This window comes from Moschus berezovskii, chromosome 5 (assembly GCF_049115385.1).
Source record: "Moschus berezovskii isolate FMDL1 chromosome 5, NW_MosBer_1.0, whole genome shotgun sequence".
In the NCBI taxonomy this organism is placed as follows: domain Eukaryota; kingdom Metazoa; phylum Chordata; class Mammalia; order Artiodactyla; family Moschidae; genus Moschus; species Moschus berezovskii.
This window is the reverse complement of record NC_142464.1, coordinates 45,338,889-45,359,669: the sequence shown is the minus strand read 5'-3', so window position 1 is coordinate 45,359,669 and position 20,781 is coordinate 45,338,889. Positions and strand designations below refer to the sequence as shown.

Genomic DNA, 20,781 nt, shown 5'->3' with positions numbered 1-20,781 from the left:
CAACTGATCATACCTTGCACCATATACAAAAGATTAACTCAAAAATGGATAAAAACCAAAATGCAAAAACCTAAAAAGAATTTAAGGGAAAAAAAAAATACCACAATGAGATATCACCTCACACTGTTAGAATGGTTTTATCAAAAAGATATTTGGCAAGGATGTGACAAAAAAAGAACCTAAGTGCAGTCTTGAGAATGTAAACTGGTGTAGTCATTGTGGAAAGTAGAATGAAATTCTTCAAAACAGTAAAAACACAAAAACTATACGATTCAACAATCCCATTTTTGGGTACACACCCAAAGGAAATGAAAAGAGAATCTTAAATACATATCTGCACTCCCATGTTCACTAGAGCATTATTTACAAGAGCTAAGATATGGAAACAATCTATGCGTCCATTAGTGAACGAATAGAGAAGATGTGAAATATAAAGTGCAATATTATTCAGCCATAAAAAATTATTCAGCCATAAAAAAGGAAGGAAGTCTTGCAATTTGGACCAACAGGACTAGACCCTGAGGACAATATACTAAGTGAAACAGCCCGACAAATACTTTTTTGGTATCACTTATATGTAGAAATCTTTCAAAAAGTTAAACTCAGAAATAGTAGAACAGTGGTTACCACAGATTGGTGGGTTGGGGCAAAAACAGAGAGGTTGGTAAACGGGTGTATTTTCAGTTATAAGATGAATAAGTTCTATTATACCTTTTAAAAAAGATGAATAAGTTCTCGAGACCAAAGTAAAATATGGTGGCTAGATGATAACACTATAGCATTACTAAAATTCGCTAAGAGAACATAAATGTTCTAACTTTAAAAAGAAAGGTTGAGGATATATTAAGCAATTAGTTGGGATGAGGAACAGAAGCAAAATCCTAAAACAGCAAAGAATAAATCTATGACCTGATAACCCTACTTCTAGAAATATACTCAAAAGAATTGAAAATAGCTACTCAGCCATACATATCTTCATAGCAGCACTATTCACAACACCCAAAGGTGGAAACAGTCCAAATATCCTTCAGTGGATGAATGGCTAAACAAATTGTGGTATATACATGGAACAGAATATTATTCTGCCATAAGAAGGCTTGTGACACAAGTCACAACATAGATAAATCTTGAAAAAAAGCTAAGTGAAAGAAAGCAGACAGGAAGTCACATATTTTATGATTCCATTTATAGAAAATATCCAGAAGAGTTACATCCATAGAGACAAAATGCAAATTGATGGTTGTTATAGGCTGCGCGACCGACCGTGCAGAAGCATGGCCAAGAGGAGCTACCCCACGTCCGAAGTCAGGGGCGGCAGCCAAGAGAAGCAACCCCACGTCAAGTGGCAGCAGCTGCGTGGGTGCAGGAGGGCTGAGAGGAGCTACTCCACATTCAAGGTCAGGAGGGGCGGCCGTGAAGAGATACCCCGCGTCCAAGGTAAGAGAAACCCAAGTAAGATGGTAGGTATTGCGAGGGGGCATCAGAGGGCAGACACACTGAAATCATAATCACAGAAAACTAGTCGATCTGATCACACGGACCACAACCTTGTCTAACTCAATGAAACTAAGTCATGCCGTGTGGGGCCACTCAAGACAGGCAGGTCATGGTGGAGAGGTCTGACAGAATGTGGTCCACCAGAGAAGGGAATGACAAACCACTTCAGTATACTTGCCTTGAGAACCCCATGAACAGTATGAAAAGGCAAAATGATAGGATACTGAATGAGGAATTTCCCAGGTCGGTAGGTGCCCAGTATGCTACAGGAGATCAGCGGAGAAATAACTCCAGAAAGAATGAAGGCATGGAGCCAAAGCAAAAACAATACCCAGTTGTGGATGTGACTGGTGACAGAAGTAAGGTCCGATGCTGTAAAGGGCAATATTGCATAGGAACCTGAAATGTTAGGTCCATGAATCAAGGCAAATCAGAAGTGGTCAAACAGGAGATGGCAAGAATGAACATCGACATTCTAGGAATCAGTGAATTAAAATGGACTGGAATGGGTGAATTTAATTCAGATGACCATTATATCTACTACTGTGGGCAGGAATCCCTTAGAAGAAATGGAGTAGCCATCATGGTTAACAAAAGAGTCCGAAATGCAGTACTTGGATGCAATCTCAAAAATGACAGAATGATCTCTGTTCGTTTCCAAGGCAAACCATTCAATGTTACAGTAATCCAAGCCTATGCCCCAATCATAACACTGAAGAAGCCAAAGTCAAACGGTTCTATGAAGACCTACAAGACCTTTTAGAACTAACACCCAAAGAAGATGTCCTTTTCATTATAGGGGACCATAATAAAAAAGTAGGAAGTTAAGAAACACCTGGAGTAACAGGCAAATTTGGCCTTGGAGCACGGAATGAAGCAGGGCAAAGGCTAATAGAGTTTTGCCAAGAGAACGCACCGGTCATAGCAAACACCCTCTTTCAACAACACAAGAGAAGACTCTACACATGGACATCACCAGATGGTCAACACCGAAATCAGATTGATTATATTCTTTTCAGTCAAAGACGGAGACACTCTTTACAGTTAGCAAAAACAAGACCAGGAGCTGACTGGCTCAGATCATGAACTCCTTATTGCCAAATTCAGATTTAAATTGAAGAAGGTAAGGAAAACCACTAGACCACTCAGATATGACCTAAATCAAATCCCTTATGATTATACAGTGGAAGTGAGAAGTAGATTTAAGGGACTAGATCTGATAGAGTGCCTGATGAACTCTGCACGGAGGTTTGTGACATTGTACAGGAGACAGGAATCAAGATCATCCCCATGGAAAAGAAATGCAAAAAAGCAAAATGGCTGTCTGGGGAGGTCTTACAAATAGCTGTGAAAAGAAGAGAAGTGAAAAGCAAAGGAGAAAAGGAAAGATATAAACATCTGAATGCAGAGTTCCAAAGAATAGCAAGGAGAGATAAGAAAGCCTTCCTCAGCGATCAATGCAAAGAAATAGAGGAAAACAACAGAATAGGAAAGACAAGAGATCTCTTCAAGAAAATTAGAGACACCAAGGGAACATTTCATGCAAAGATGGGCTCGATAGAGAACAGAAATGGTATGGACCTAACAGAAGCAGAAGATATTAAGAAGAGGTGGCAAGAATACACAGAAAAACTGTACAAAAAAGATATTCACAACCAAGATATTCACGATGGTGTGATCACTCACCTAGAGCCAGACATCTTGGAATGTGAAGTCAAGTAGGCATTAAAAAGTATCACGACAAACAAAGCTAGTGGAGGTGATGGAATTCCAGTTGAGCTATTTCAAATCCTGAAAGATGATGCTGTGAAAGTGCTGCACTCAATACGCCAGCAAATTTGGAAAACTCAGCAGTGACCACAGGACTGGAAAAGGTCATTTTTCATCCCAATCCCAAAGAAAGGGAATGCCAAAGAATGCTCAAACTACCGTACAATTGCATTCATCTCACTCGCTAGTAAAGTCATACTCAAAATTCTCTAAGCCAGGCTTCAGCAATATGTGAACCGTGAAATTCCAGATGTTCAAGCAGGTTTTAGAAAAGGCAGAGGAACCAGAGATCAAATTGCCAACATCTGCTGGATCATGGAGAAAGCAAGAGAGTTCCAGAAAAACATCTATTTCTGCTTTATTGACTATGCCAAAGCCTTTGACTGTGTGGATCACAATAAACTGCGGAAAATTCTGAAAGAGATGAGAATACCAGACTACCTGACCTGCCTCTTGAGAAACCTGTATGCAGGTCAGGAAGCAACAGTTAGACCTGGACATGGAACAACAGACTGGTTCCAAATAGGAAAAGGAGTATGTCAAGGTTGTATATTGTCACCCTGCTTATTCAACTTATATGCAGAGTACATCATGAGGAACGCTGGGCTGGAAGAAGCACAAGCTCGAATCAAGATTGCTGGGAGAAATATCAATAACCTCAGATATGCAGATGACACCAACTTTATGGCAGAAAGTGAATAGGAACTAAAAAGCCTCTTGATGAAAGTGAAAGAGGAGAGTGAAAAAGTTGGCTTGAAGCTCAACATTCAGAAAACAAAGATCATGGCATCTGGCCCCACCACTTCATGGGAAATAGATGGAGAAACAGTGGAAACAGTGTCAGACTTTAATTTCTTGGGCTCCAAAATCACTGCAGATGCTGATTGCAGCCATGAAATTAAAAGACGCTTACTCCTTGGAAGGAAGGTTATGACCAACCTGGATAGTGTGTTAAAAAGCAGAGACATTACTTTGCCAACAAAGGTCCATCTAGTCAAGGCTATGGATTTTCCAGTGGTCATGTACGGATGTGAGAGTTGGACTGTGAAGAAAGCTGATCGCCAAAGAATTGATGCTTTTGAACTGTGGTGCTGGAGAAGACTCTTGAGAGTCCCTTGGACTGCAAGGAGATCCAACCAGTCCATTCTAAAGGAGATCAGTCCTGGATGTTCATTGAAGGGACTGATGCTGAAGCTGAAACTCCAATACTTTGGCCACCTCATGCGAAGAGTTGACTCACTGGAAAAGACTCTGATGCTGGGAGGGATTGAGGGCAGGAGGAAAAGGGGACGACAGAGAATTAGATGGCTTGATGTCATCACCGACTCGATGGACATGAGTCTGAGTGAACTCTGAGAGTTGGTGAGAACACGGAGGCCTGGCATGCTGTGATTCATGGCGTCACAAAGAGTCAGATATGACTGAGCGACTGAACTGAACAGGCTGGTAGGAGGAGACACTGGGAGCAACTACTTAATGAGTAGTTTCCTTTGGGATAATAAAAATGTTTTAAAATAAGAGGCATGGTTGAACTACCCTAAATATCAATGAATTGTTCACTCTAAATTTGGTACTTTATGTTTTGTCAATTTATTTCATCTCAATAAAAATTAAAAGTTTTATAATTTAAATGTTTATAGATGATTTAAAAATGTAATTAATGAGTACCTTAAGGAAAGAGATCTAAGCCCATACCATATCTTAGAACTTGCACCCACTCAATATAAGATTATTTTAAATTATTTCTTAGGACTCTTTGGGAGGACTTCCTGGCAGTCCAGTGGTTAAGACTTCGTGCTTTCAATGCAGGGGGTGGGAGTTCAAACCCTGGTTGAGGAACTAAAATCCATGCCAAAATAGAAAGAAAAAAAAAAATATTCCTGGGGAAGAAATTTGTAAGTCATAGATCATAAGACAGAGAAAAAAGATGAAAAACAACAACCTCCCAATAGTCATTTCATTTTTGTTTACACTTCAATTCTCTAAACATGTAATTTGATAGTGGGAAATTAGGTATATTACAAGTGAAAGAATTTAATTATGATACTCAAAAGGCAAAAATTTTTTAAATGCTGGCCAAGTTTAAACTTCAGCTTAAAAAACTAATAAGAGCATAAACATATATATGCTAAAATGACCTCACACAGTAATATGGCCATGATTATTTCTTACCTCACTATCTAATAAATCAGAAAGTAGTTTCAGAACATTCTTGGCTATAGCAGTCTCTTCTTCAGATTCTTTTGACTCTGGCTCTTCATTGGAGTTTATTTCTGCACCTTCCTTTTGAGTAGCTTTGATTTTTTTAGTTTTAAATGGTTCAAATCCAAATGTCATCAGTTGGTCAAAGATTGCCTTTAAAGCACTTATTTTTATTGTCACATCATCAATTTGCAAAACCTAAATTGAAACAATATCCACCACCAAAAGTAAATTAGGTACACTTTCATTCTGCTCACACGACATAAAATTAACATATATCTTAGTCTAATTTCAACAACAGTGTCAAGTCTACATATTTTTTAAAAATTAAAATTTATTCTAAAGTTGTTATTTATACCATGACACTTAAAGAGTTACATTTCTTTCAGAAAAAGTTCATCACTCAGTAAAAATTTCCTGAACTAGAGTCAAGTAGAATTATTTGTTCCTTTTATATGTAAAAATGTGTATTAGTATATGTTCAATCAGTATATATTCAACTATGATTTTATTAAGGTTTTAAGATCTAGAAAAACTGTTCTATTACATTGCAATTGTTTAGGGCCATTTATAAAGAAAAAAATATTACATCCTAACTAATGAAAAGCATTTACTAAAACATCAGTATTCCTCTAAGCTATGAAGCTTCATTAAAGACAAATTTTTTTCTTATTAGTGCGATAAATTCAGATTTCATTAATCATCAATTTAGTTTTCATTGAACTGGACTCCTTTGTAAAAGGAAGTAAATCACAAAACCCAGCAGTTTGTATGAGTATCCTAAGTTAAGAAAACTGAATTTCTATAAACCAAGTTTAAAAGCCATGAAAAAGAAGAGAGTTGATTTTTTCTACTACGAAGAAATTTACTATTACTATGTTCCCTAATGTACTTAAATTTTGGTCATTGATAAGCTTGATTGATTGATAAGCTATACAGCTTAGCCCATAAAATGAAAAAAAAAAAAAAATCACCAGCAAGTTTGCCAAATAAATGAATTGAGAAAAATGGCTCAAAATTACAAAACTTAACTTCAAAACTTACCTATTTCATTTTCTTATGGCAAGACTTGTAAATTTGCCAAATCCAAATGCTTATTTCTAAGAATGTACTGTCATGACCATTCTCTACAAATTTTAAACACACGCCTCTCTCTACAGCATCTTGGCTTTCCTTGCCCTTTTCAGTCCTTTACTGGCTAGCAATAGCTCTCAAAATTGGATATTTTTTAAAGAAATATTTTAAAATTAAGTAATTTCCCTCTTCTGCCTTTGTAACAAGTGTGGATATATTTCTTAAATCAGTTTCTGCTAGTCAAACTTGATTAAAAAAAAAAACTGATTTCTTACTTTTCCAAAATACAGCTCTTTTCCCTTAATCTAAAATCTTTCGATGATAGTTCTGAAAATACCTTTATAAACAACTGAATCTGCTGTGGTTAAATTCTTTTGATTGCAAATCCCTTTGAAGATCTAATAAAAGTCCACCCCAGAATAACATTCAAAACATAGGCAAAATTCCATATATAATTTATTTTACTGTATTTGTATCTGGTATCACTTACATTTTTAATGTACAAAAAATTATACTGTTATTTTTCAGACAAACATTAATAGCCAGTCCCTGAAAAAAGTTCAGAGATCAAAGTTAAAAGTTAAAAAAAAAAGGTCAATTTTAATTTTAAAAAATTTTAATTCCACAACAAGGCTACTATTAACTATTTTGATTTGAAATTAAGGTAAAATTATGAAATGGTCTTGATAGGGAACATTCATTTATTTTTCACATGAACTTGATTTTGGCAATTACTTTTCACTACAGAAAATTATACAGGAGAAAACAACGCTCCTATAGCTCTGTCAAATGAGGGATAAGTTTAGTATTAGTTAACTTTTTAATGCTCCAGGACACTCTTAAGCATTAAATTCATATTACATTTCTTCTAAAATGACCAAAACACTTATTATTCATGTTGTTGTCACATTGTGTTAGCCACTCAACTGTGTCCTACTCCTTGTGACCACATGGACTGTAGGCGCTTAGGCTCCTTTGTCCATGGTATTCTCCAAGCAAGAATACTAGAGTTGGGTTGCCATCTCCTTCTCCATAGTATTCATGTTATAGCAACAAAAATTAAAAACATCAAAATTCACATTTCAAATTTAAAAGTCAAGTGCATGACTATACCTTTAGAAAGAGTTCTAGGCTATTTTTTTTTTACTGCAGTACTAGAAATTTTATATAATTGTCTAACTTTCATGTCCTCTACCAAAATTCCAATTTGAAAACAACTTGTCAATTTTCAGAAGTACTCATAATAGCATATAGGGCATCTTAATGAATGTTTTACCTCATTTTTAGAGTCAGAAAGCACTGTACTTAGTAAGTTAGACATAAATGAACCCTTCACTATCAAATTTTCTAGTAAGATTTTTCTTCCACTTAAAAATAAAAAGTAATGACTAGGGGTCAATCTACACTTCACTGCCCTTCCTCTAGAAAGCCAGGAAATTGAAGTTGAGAACTTACTCATTTAATTTCTTAGCAAAATCTCTTTGAAAATGTAGGATTTTATTTCCTGGGCATCTATAAAGCCAATAAAATTCACAATAGTAGATGGGACTCCTTTTAGAATTACTAGTAGAATCACTGATGCCAATACCTGCTGATTTAAACAGTAATGGGAGATTTATTCTACATCTTGGAGCAAAATCAGATATATGTCTAAGTGCTATAAATGATTCATCTGGACAAATTACAAAATCTTTCTCCCAGTTTGCAAAAAACTGTACACCATTTTAAAGATAATACTTGACATTCCACGTTTCCAAAAGAATCTCACATAATAGAAATTTTACTCTGATAACGAGCATGGGATGATAAATATAAACAGAGAAACATTAGGAATTTAATCCTTGCACATTAAATGAACTGATTAGATGCGAAGTACTCCAAAAAAGGAAATTATAACCAAACACTGAAATTTCTGAGAACTATCTTTTTAAAAAAAGTGTGGTTTTAAATTTTTTTCCTTTGATAAAAGTCACAAACAGTTTGACCATTTCCAGAACACATGACTTAACCATGTCCTCCATAACTGTAGCTTTCTTTTTCTTGGCAGTATCATATGCAACAATAAAGGAAGTTTCATTTGGGCCTAGCTTTACTTGGAAAATACACTTCCCTGCATCTCCCCACATTGTCACAAAAGGACAGTGTGATTCATGTAGCACTTGGTGTTGTCAAATGTAGTGGAATAAAAAAGCTGCAAGGTATTTTTGTGCAAATTGCTTACCAATAGGTAAATGGGAGCACTTTTCATGTTAACTTGAAAATAACCTGTGACAACAAGGATTATCATTTTTAGGAAGATTATTTTAAAAGACTCAACCCAATCAATAGTTGAATTTCCCCCAAGATCAAAAATTCCTTGCAGCTTTTTTTATCCCACTACATTTGACAACACCAAGTGCTATATGAATCACACTCTCCGTCTGTGACCATGTGGAGAGATGGAGGGAAGTATATTTTCCAAGTAAAGCTAGGCCCAAATGTTAAAAACAGCTGTCCAAAGGAGCTAAAAAGTCAAATGCATTCCACTGATACACTAGACTTAATCCCCTCTTGTCTACTCAATGGGGTTCCCTGGTGGCTCAGACGTTAAAATGTCTGCTTCCAACGCAGAAGATCTGGGTTCGATTCCTGGGTCAGGAGGATCCCCTGGAGAAGAAAATGGTAAGCCACTCCAGTATTCTTACCTGTAGAATCCCATGGACGGAGGAGCCTGGTAGGCTACAGTCCATGGGGTCACAGAGTCAGACACGACTGAGCGACTTCAGTTTCAGTTTGTCTACTCAATAGCACTCAGGCAGCTGAACACTCTCTCTTCCTTATATTGTCACTTTTTTCGTTTCACGTGGGTCATTCTCATTAGGGTATAAAACAGGCTTAAATTTTCTAAATCTTAAAAAAATTCAAACCAACAAAACTTTTTTTTATCCCATATCTTCTCTTGCTACCCCTCCATTTCTCTGTTACTCCTAACAAAGTAAAATCTGGAAAGAGTCTACACTGGCTGTCTCCAATCCTTCTCCCTGAGAAGGACTGGAGATAAAAATCCTCTACTCAATAATTCTCTTTGGATCACTCCAACAGACTTTGACCTTCACATAAACTACTTTCCTGAAAGTCACCAAACACTTCCTTACTTGCCAAAAATGGTCAAACATTAAGTCTTACCAACCTGTCACAAGCATTAGACAGTTGGGTCATCTTGGCCTCATTAAAATATCATCTTCACTTGCTTTCTAGGACATCACACTCCTCCCTAACTATTTCACCTTGGTCTTAACTGGTACCTCCTCATCTCCCTTACCTTAAATGTTGCTTGAGCCCTAGGAAACTACAAAGTTGAGATCTCTTCTCAAACTACATGCATTTGTCAGGAAACATCCAATCTCTAGGCATCAGATACTATTATAAAGACTCCCAGATCCATGTGCTCAGTCTGGGCCTGTCTTCTAGCTCCAAAGCCACATACAAATGCCTATCCAATATACACCCACTTGTACCTCCAATTTCAAACTTACCATGTCCAAAATCGAACTCCCTATTTCATTTACCTGCCATAAAACCTATTATTCTGTTTTCCTTATCAGAGGAAAGGGTAACGCCATCTTTCCACCTATTCTGGCCAAATTCCTGTTTCCTTCCACTTCTTTTTCTCACATGCCACATCAGATTCATCAGCAAATTCTACAGACATTGTCTTCAAACTTAAATTACCATCACTTCTCATGACCCCAAAAATCATAAAATCATAACACTGGTCCAGGTCATCAATATCTCTTTCCTGGATTATTACTATACTTTATGAGTACCCCTGCTTCCATACTTGTATCCCTGTAATTACTACTGCTGCTGCTGCTAAGTCGCTTCAGTCGTGGCTGACTCTGTGCGACCCGATAGATGGCAGCCGACCAGGCTCCGCGGTCCCTGGGATTCTCCAGGCAAGAACACTGGAGTGGGTTGCCATTTCCTTCTCCAATGTGTGAAAGTGAAAAGTGAAAGTGAAGTCGCTCAGCCGTGTCCGACTAGTAGCAACCCCATGGACTGCAGCCCACCAGGCTCCTCTGTCCATGCGATTTTCTACTACTAGGGATCTGCAAACTATGACTCATGGACCAAATCCAGTTTGCTGCCTGTTTTTAAACAGACTCTAAGTTAAGAATAAAATTGTACATTTTTAAATGGTTAAAAACTAATATCTCATCATGTGCTAAAATTATATGAAATTTAAATTTCAGATTCCATAAGTGTAAGTTTTATTGATCTACAACTACACCTAATAATGCATCTCATCTATGGATGTTTTCAACCACCACAGCAGGGCAAGAGTTCAGACAGACCATATGCCCTGCAAAGTCTACAATATTTACTCTCTAGACCTTTATATAAAAGGTTTGCCAGCCCATGGTCTAACTAACACTATACCCAGTCAGAGCATAAAAATCCTCTACTCAAAATCTCCCAATTCCTTCCCATCTCATTCACTGTGAAGCTACATCTTTATAGACTAGATATCCCTAAAGACATGGATGTCAGCTACCTACAAACTCTTTCTTCTACTATTCTTCCCTTTGCTCAGTCTGCCCTAGCCATATGAGGTCCTGCTCCCTGAACATGTAAAGCAAAGTCCTACTGCAGGGCCCCCCGCTGCTGCTCCTCCCTCTCTTTGGAAACTTCTTAACCCAGATCTACATGGTTCATTCTCACTCCTCTCCGGTAATGGCCCAAATTTCGACTTATTAGTGAGGTCTTTCTCGATCAAACTGCTCCCACTCCCTATTCCCTGTCTTCATTTCCTTCCTCTGCTTTTTTTCCATCTGACATACTATTTACTGTTTATTTTCCACTATGTATTTCCTTTGCAACTTTTATCTTGTGTTTTTCATTACCTATTTTATTTTTTCCTAAGTTAGAATAATGCAGGGCATATTATATGCACTCAATATAAATTGCTATATGATTAATTTTAAAATAACCTTAAATAATTGACATTTCATCTTCTACAAAAAATTTTTAATAACAGAAAAATCAAAAGATTAAAAACTGAGTTCCTAAAAGTAATCCATCATCATCAACATCAATAAGCCCTGGAATAGATTAAACTTATAATGCTAGCACATTCTGACAGATTATTTATTTCAGGAAGTATAATCAAGATTTTAATCACATGATAAATCCTACCTGCAACAGTAATACAAAGTGTTTACTTGCAAAATCCTGATTCTGCAGTCCACAGCATCCCAAACACAATACAGCCAAATTTCTTACTACAGGATGAACATTTATTATTCCAGGAAGAATCTAAAATGAATTAGAAATTAAAATAATTTTGACTAGAAGAAAAAATTTAAAACAGTCATTAAAAAGGTGGTCAAAATGAAAATTTCTGTAAGACCTAATAGATCTACTTCATTTCTATATATAGTCTATTAACTCAAAAAAGTAAATAGTAAATTGCTAAAACAGAAGAATACAGTCAGAGCAAAATATAGTCCTTATATTCCCTCCACCTGCCAAAACTGACTCAATGGCTTCCCAGTGCTCAAAGAGAAGATAAAAATCCCTGTTGTGTAGCCTATCCCAGTATCATCTTATACTGCAATATCCCTTGCTCTTTGTTTATTCAATTGATCTGATTTCAATGTCTCCCAATCAGTGCTATCCAATAGGAACATAATGCAAGTCACACATGTCATTTTAAATTTTCCAATAGCCACATTATAGTAAAATGAAGATGAAATTAATTTTAATACATTTTATTCCAAAATAAATAAAACATTATCAACACATGTAATATTTAAAAATTGAGATAATATTTTTAGCTGTGGTTTTAAAAAAAATTTATAAAAAAGTGAGATAACTTATGTTGCTTGTACTGTCTTTGAAACCCAATGTATTTTTACATTTATAAATATATATATATTTAGAATAGTTTTTTTATAGTCACAGGTTTTTAATATGCACATGTTGCTGGTGGCTACAGTATTCACAAGAGTAAATCTATACCATTCTTCCCTTTCTTTTTCACATACTTAATATGCCCACTCAAATGTCACCTCAAGGTCACCCTCCATGAACAGATGAAACTCATTATCTTAAGTTAACACATGACCATAAAGCTTTTCTTCACAGCAATTATCAATGGCATAAGCTTTCACTTGTTTATTTGATTAATGTCCCCTATCACTTGACCAAAAGGTCTACCAAGGGCAGTCTACATGTGTCTTATATATCATGTACACTCTATCCCCAATACTGAGTGTATAGTACATAATACACTATGCATTAATATTTATTCACTTTCATTTTTAAAGCACAGTAATCCATTAAAATATTATTACTCCTATATCTAAATACCTTACTCTTCCAATCTTTAGACAGATTACTTTTATATATTTAAAATCATATGACCATTCAATTTTGTATTTATTTCCTCAATATTGTATGTGTTTTCCCACACATATATATGTCTTTGTAATTACTATTTCAATTGTGTAGTTAATTATACCATAATTTATCATTCTCCTGCAACAGAACCAGACAAAAAGCATACAGCAGTATTTTAAAATATCACTTTTCACTAGAGACATCTTCTTCCTTAAAATTAAAACTAAATTCTAGAGATTTAATAGATCTAGTTTTAATCAGCTCGGGACTTTTATAAATAATAATCAGATTTCTTTACTATATTTACAAACTCATGACAATCCAAGGAACTAGATTTTAGATCACAATTGTTGAATGTTTTTCATTAATCCCAAGTGAAAAAACCTTGGGGAAAATCCTGGAAGAGCTTCAGTTCAGTTCAGTTCAGTCGCTCAGTCGTGTCCGACTCTTTGCGACCCCATGAATCACAGCACGCCAGGCCTCCCTGTCCATCAATTTGGATACATTTAAAATTTGCTTTGGATAAGTAGCAATATTAAAAAAATACTCTAAAGCTGCATGTCTAATACTGTCACCACTAACCACATGTGAATACTGAATAGTTGAAATTTGATTTGTCCAGACTGAGATGTGCTTTAAGACTTAGAATGAAGAAAATATATAATTCTTATATTGACTAACTGATGAAATTATAATATCTGGGATATATTGAGTTAAATATATTAAAATTAATTTCACATGTTTCTTTAAGTGCGGCTACTAGAAAATTTAAAGTTAACAGGTGGTTTCCATTATATTTCTATCAGACAATGTTGTTCTAAGGTTTGCAGAATTTATATCCCTCTCCTGAGTAAAATGGAGATTACCTATGAAGGGTTACTTTAGTAAAAAGTCCCTTAAATATGCAGTAATAAATTCCTTTCACAAGGCTTACAATGTAACTTTCTCAGTCTTTCTACACAGTAAGATTATGGTACTCTAAATATTACTACTGTATCCCAGTATTCCTCTTCCTGTTCAAAAAATGAAGATATTCTGCATCTCTTGCCAGTATAAAATAATCTTTTCAAACTTTCTAAAAATATACCAGGTCTTTTATATGCACTAATCTTAATTTAATTCTCACAATATGAAGCAGCCACTACATTATTTCTTTCAACATACCAAAGATTCAATGATGCCATCCATGGTTGCACCTATACCTGTTGAAGTGGACATCTGCTTCAATAGTTCATAGCACAAAATAAGACACTTCTGTAGGGTTTCAGCATCATTCTAAAACAAAACACAAGATGTTCTGCATTAGGTAAGAATATATTCTGCCCACCCCTCAAATAATTTACTTTCTTAGAGTTTTTTGTCTAAGACATGCTGTCTCTATACACATTCCCTATTCACATAACTTACCATTTATGAGCTAGTTCAACTATTTTCTTAAGTTTCATGCTCATATAGAAAACTGCCATAAGACATTTCCTCTTGTACGTCCAACAGGCTTTTTAAACTCAAAATGGCCAAAGGGGAACTAATTATTACCCAAATTCCTCCTCCTGTGCAACATCCATAAATACTGCTGCCATCTACCCAACCATCCAAACCAAAAGACCTAGGATATACTCCTGACTCACTGCTCTCCCTGTTACTAATTCCAAATGCTTCAAATCCATGACTTCTTTCCATATCCACTATCATCACGTTCAGACCACAATCATCTCAATCCTACATTACTCTGGTCTTCAAACTAGTACGTCTGCATGAAATTAATTTCCTGAGTAATAGTGATCTTCATAAGACATAAATCTCATTTTTAGTTCTACACCATGATCTTTAAACAGGTCAATGTTTAAATTTGGTCAAACAGATGCCAAGAGTAAACACTGACATTTTAAGAATCACTGAACTAAAATGGAAGAAGCACAAGCTAGAATCAAGGTTGCTGGGAGAAATATCAATAACCTCAGATATGCAGATGACACCACCCTTATGGCAGAAAGTGAAGAGGAACTACAAAGCCTCTTGATGAACGTAAAAGAGGAGAGTGAAAAAGTTGGCTTAAAGCTCAACATTCAGAAAACTAAGATCATGGCATCTGGTCCCATCATTTCATGCCAAACAGATGGGGAAACAGTGGAAACAGTGTCAGATTTTATTTTGGGAGGCTGCAAAATCACTGCAAATGGTGAGTGCAGCCATGAAATTAAAAGATGCTTACTCCTTGGAAGGAAAGTTATGACCAACCTAGACAGCATATTGAAAAGCAGAGACATTACTTTGCCAACAAAGGTCCGTCTAGTCAAGGCTATGGTTTTCCCGTGGTCATGTATGGATGTGAGATTTGGACTGTGAAGAAAGCTGAGCACCAAAGAATTGATGCTTTTGAACTGTGGTTTTGGAGAAGACTCTTGAGAGGCCCTTGGACTGCAAGGAGATCCAACCAGTCCATTCTAAAGGAGATCAGTCCTGGGTGTTCATTGGAAGGACTGATGTTGAAGCTGAAACTCCAATACTTTGGCCGCCTCATGCGAAGAGTTGACTCACTGGAAAAGACCCTGATGCTGGGAGGGATTGGGGGCAGGAGGAGACGGGGACGACAGAGGATGAGATGGCTGGATGGCATCACCGACTCGATGGACATGAGTTTGGGTAAACTCCAGGAGTTGGTGATGGACAGGGAGGCTTGGCGTGCTGCGACTCATGGGGTCGCAAAGTCAGACATGACTGAGTGACAGAACTGAACTAAAATGGACAGGAATGGGTGAATTTAATTCAGATGACCATTTTATCTACTACTATGGACAAGACTCCCTTAAAAGAAATGGAGAAGCCCTCATAGTCAACAAAAGAATCTGAAACGCAGTACTTGGGTGCAATCTCAAAAATGACAGAAGGATCTTGGTTCGTTTCCAAGGCAAACCATTCAAAATCACAGTAATCCAAGTCTATGCCCTAACCACTAATACTGAAGAAGCTGAAGTTGGATGGTTCTATGAAGACCTACAGGACGTTCCAGAACAAACACCAAAAAAAGATGCCCTTTCATCATAGGGGACTGGAATGCAAAAGCAGGAAGTCAAGACATACCTAGAGTAACAGGCAAATTTGATCTTTGACTAGAAAACGAAGTAGGGAAAAGGCTAAGAGAGTTTTTCCAAGAGAACGCACTATCATAGCAAACACCATCTTTCAAAAACACAAGAGACAACTCTACACATACACATTACCAGATGGTTGATACTAAAATCAGATTGATTATATTCTTTGCAGCTGAAGATGGAGAAGCTCTGCACAGTCAGCAAAAACAAGACCGGGGGTAGCTGACTGCAGCTCAGATAATGAGATCCTTATTGCCAAATTCAGACTTAAAGAAAGTAAGGGAAATCAGTAGCCCATTCAGGTATGACCTAAATCAAATTCCTCATGATTATACAGTGGAAGTGACAAATAGATCCTTATTGCAAAATTCAGACTTAAGAAAGTAAGGGAAACCCATAGGCCATTCAGGTATGACCTAAATCAAATTCCTTATGATTATACAGTGGAAGTGACAAATAGATTCAAGGAATTAGATCTGATACAGAGTGTCTAAAGAACTATAGGTGGAGGTTTATAACACTGTACAGAAGGCAGTGACAAAAACCATCCCAAAGAAAAAGAAACGCAACAAAGCAAAATGGTTGTCTGAGGCGGCCTTACAAATAGCTGAGAAAAGAAGAGAAGCAAAAGGCAAAGAAGAAAGGGAAAGACATACCCAACTGAATGCAGAGTTCCAAAGAATAGCAAGGAGAAATAAAAGAGCCTTGTTCAGCGAACAATGCAAAGAAACAGAAAAAAAGGATGGAAAACACTAGAAATCTCTTCAAGAAAATTGGAGACACCAAGGGAACACTTCATGCAAAGATGGGGACAATAAAGGACAGAACTGGCAAGGACATAACAGAAGCAGAAGATATTAAGAAGAGGTGGCACAAATAAACAGAACTATACAAAAAAGGTCTTAATGACTGGGATAACCACAATGGTGTGGTCACTCACCTAGGGCCAAATATCCTGGAGTGTGAAGTCAAGTGGGCCTTAGGAAGCATTACTACGAGCAAAGCTAGTGGAGGTGATGGAATTTCAGCTGAGCTATTTAAAATCCTACAAAATGACGCTGTTAAAGTGCTGCACCAATGTCAGCAAATCTGGAAAACTCAGCAGTGGCCACAGAACTGGAAAAGGTCAGTTTTCATCCCAATCCTAAAGAAGGGCAATGCCAAAGAACGTTCAAACTATCGCACAATTTCATAAGGTAGCAAGGTGATGCTCAAAATCCTTCAAGATAGCCTTCAACAGTACATGAACCAAGAACTTCATATGTACAAGCCCAATCTAGAAAAGGCAGAGGAATCAGAGACCAAATAGCCAATATCCATTGGATCATAGAAAAAGAAAGAGAATTCTGGGAAAGCATCTACTTCTGCTTATTTGACTATGCTAAAGCCTTTAACTGTGTGGAGTAAAACAAACTCTGGAAAATTCTTAGAGAGATGGGAATACCAGACCACCTTACCTATCTCCTGAGAAATCTGTATGAAGGTCATGAAGCAATAGTTACAACCAGACATGGAACAACGAACTGATTCAAAATTGGGAAAGGAGTAAATCAAGGCTGTATGTTGTCACCCTGCTTATTTAACTTCTATGCAGAGTACATATTTTGAAATGCCAGGCCAGATGAAGCACAAGCTGGAATCAAGACTGTCAGGAGAAATATCAACAACCTCAGATATACACATGATACCACCCTAATGGCAGAAAGCGAAGAGGAACTCAAAAGCCTCTTTATGAAGGTGAAAAAAAGTTGGCTTAAAACTCAATATTCAAAAAACAAAGATCATGGCATCCCACCTCATCGCTTCATGCCAAATAGAAAGGGAAAAAATGGAAACAGTGACAGACTTCTATTTTCTTGGACTCCAGAATCACTGCAAATAGTGACTTCAGTCATTAAAGACACTTGCTCCTTGGAAGAAAAGCTATGACCAACCTAGACAGTGTAGTAAAAAGCAGACGTCACTTTGCCAACAAAATTCCATTTGGTCAAAGCTATGGTTTTTCCAATATTCATGTATGGATGTGAGAGCTGGACCATAAGGAAGGCAGAGCACTGAAGAATTGATGCTTTTGAACTGTGGTGCTGGAGAAGACTCTTGAGAGCCCCTTGGACTACAAGGATATCAAACCAGTCAATCCTAAAGGAAATCAATCCTGAATATTCATTGAAGGACTGATGCTGAAGCTAAAGTTCCAATATTTGGCCACCTGATGTGAAGAGCCAATTCACTGAAACAGATTCTGATGCTGAGAAACACTGAGGGCAGGAAGAGAAGGGGACGGCAGAGGATGAGATGGTTGGATGGCATCACCAACTCAATGGACTGAGTTTGAGCAAACTCCAGGAGATAGTGAAGGACAGGGAAGCCTGGCACGCTGCAGTCCATGGGGTTGCAAAGAGTTGGACACAATTAACAACATGATCTTTGGGTAAGGCACAATTTTTAAAAGATTGCTTATACAAGGCCTTACATGAATTGGCCCTTAATTTTTCCCCCAGGTTTATCTCTTACCTCTTCCCATCAATTCTATAGTCACACAGACTTTAAGTTTTTTAACATAACAGGCACTCTTTAACTTCTGGGCCTTCACACATGTCCCTCCATCTGCCTATAACATCCCTCTAACAACTCATTGCAGAGAGATGACAGAGTGCAGTAAAAGCACAATGAAAGCCAGATGCCTGGGTCTGAATCCTGCCTCCACCATTTACTATCTATATAACTTCAGGCAAGTTACTTGCCTTCTATAAAGTGAGGATAACTGTACCAATTCCACTGGGTCATAGTGAGAATCAAATGAATTCACACTCATGAATATCCCCCACACACACACACATTCAAAAGCATCCTGTAACGACTAGCTTAAAAATTATTTTTCAAATCTCAAGTTTAAACATTTATTCTTCTGGAGAAGTCAACACCACACGATGTGGTTTAGATGCCTCTCCTGCACTTACCTGACTATAGCATTTATTACACTATACTGTGATTATACTATAACAGATTTATAACCCTTAAATAGGACAAATGAACACATAAATGGTCAAAGCAAGTAAACAGATATTAATCATGACAGATCACCTTAGTTAAAATTTTTCTAATTCAGATCTGCAGCTTATATCATTTTTCAGTTTCCATTTTCAATTTTTGCTTTAAATTTTCTCCTCAAATTTAAAAGTCCACTGAATTTGTCAAACAAAAGAAATAGCAACTAATTAGGAAAATAAAATTCAGGCATATCCACTGGGAAGGTGGGATGTTAGAGCAGGGAAGTCTATGGCTACAAAACTCAATGACATAACTCACAAAACTCCCCTGTACAGTAAACTCTTCTCTATCCAGCTTTCTCTACATGAAAATAATCAGAGGCCATTACAGAGTACTGAGAAGAGTTGCCCATGCTATATAGCAGGTTTTTATTAGCTACCTAGTTTATATAGTATTTCATTTAAAATAACAAAGTTACTTAGCTTTTTCTAAAACAAAAGAGTAATTAAACTTTAAAAAATATATGTGTAACAGTATTGTTACTATAGAAATTCTTCTCCTAGCAATGGAAAGATCATGAGTCTTCCACAAATAAGGGAAATATGCATTTTCCTTTTCTAAATCATTCAAAACAAACTAAAAAACAAAGAGAAGGAAACCACTGGAAGGCAATTTTCCTTGGCAAGGAAGAAAGACTTTAGATCCTAGGGATTAGCATGACAAGGGAGCAAATCAAATAAAGTCCTTGCTATAACCATTAAAGTTCATTGAAGCTTTTTGAAGTCCAAAACAGAAAGGAACTGGCAGAAAAATATAATTTTCCTATTATTTCATGGTACTGTTAAAAATTCCTCCAAAGGGAATATATTCTGACAGCTAAATTAAGCAAACAAGGTTTAATTATGATGATTAATAGCAGCTGAAATGTACTGTAAAAAAGTTATCTATACCTTCTCTATGTGGACTTCTTTAATTTCATGTTGCTCTGTCTCTTTCAAAAGGTTTATTTTGGCATCCTCTAATGCTTTTATTTCTTCTTTTAATTCTGATGCTCGATGAAAATCCTGTAAGGTAATGCAATTTTCCAAAGAGTCTTTTGCCTCAATAAGTTTAACTTTTATTTCGGCCATCTAAGAAAAGATATAAATTGTATAAACACCAAACAAAAACTATTAATACAAAATCTGTAGCAAACTAAACAGTATTATTAACCTCTCAACCATCTACAGGTCTAATGAGTCACATATAGAAAAAGTTGTAATCTTCCTGAAACACACTGGAAAATCTTTCAACTCACATAAACTGATAACATTTTGATACTCTTATAGTTTAATAGTTAATCTATAATTTAACTTTGTGAGAGAAACTTTGAAAACGTACAAGAAATAAAAGACTCGCACAACTACATTCTAGTCTACATTCTACATTCTAGCATTTCTTTAACTTAGAACAGAGTTACCTTAAGCTCTTTCTTTCTTGCATCAGCTGGATCATTATTAACACCAACAGTAACAATGGGTGCCCGAATCTCTGAGATAATTTCTGTAACCTGATAAATTATAATTCAGAATAAATGCTTTAATATATGTTATACAACAGAAAATGACATTCAACTGTTACACAACTCCAAACAGCATCCACAATCTTTTCAAAAACAGAGCAAAACATATAAGCAAAAATGGCATACATTCTATTTCCTAGACAATTTTAGAAAAAAATGACCCAACAATACATCTGACTAACAACTCTTAATAATATTGGAAGGTAAATAGGC

The 20,781-nt window shown here is 36.5% G+C and overlaps 1 protein-coding gene across 1 annotated transcript in view; it reads right to left on the bottom strand.

Annotated features, from left to right (window-relative positions):
* NCAPG (non-SMC condensin I complex subunit G) overlaps positions 1–20,781 on the bottom strand; it is a 51,417-nt gene that overhangs the window by 18,252 nt on the left and 12,384 nt on the right. The window contains exons 10-14 of the mRNA XM_055434585.2: positions 20,467–20,556; positions 19,958–20,137; positions 14,089–14,199; positions 11,719–11,838; positions 5,440–5,667 (exon numbers count right to left, since the gene is read on the bottom strand). Of these exons, the coding sequence (XP_055290560.2) occupies positions 5,440–5,667; positions 11,719–11,838; positions 14,089–14,199; positions 19,958–20,137; positions 20,467–20,556 (729 nt within the window). The remainder of the gene's footprint in view (positions 1–5,439; positions 5,668–11,718; positions 11,839–14,088; positions 14,200–19,957; positions 20,138–20,466; positions 20,557–20,781) is intronic.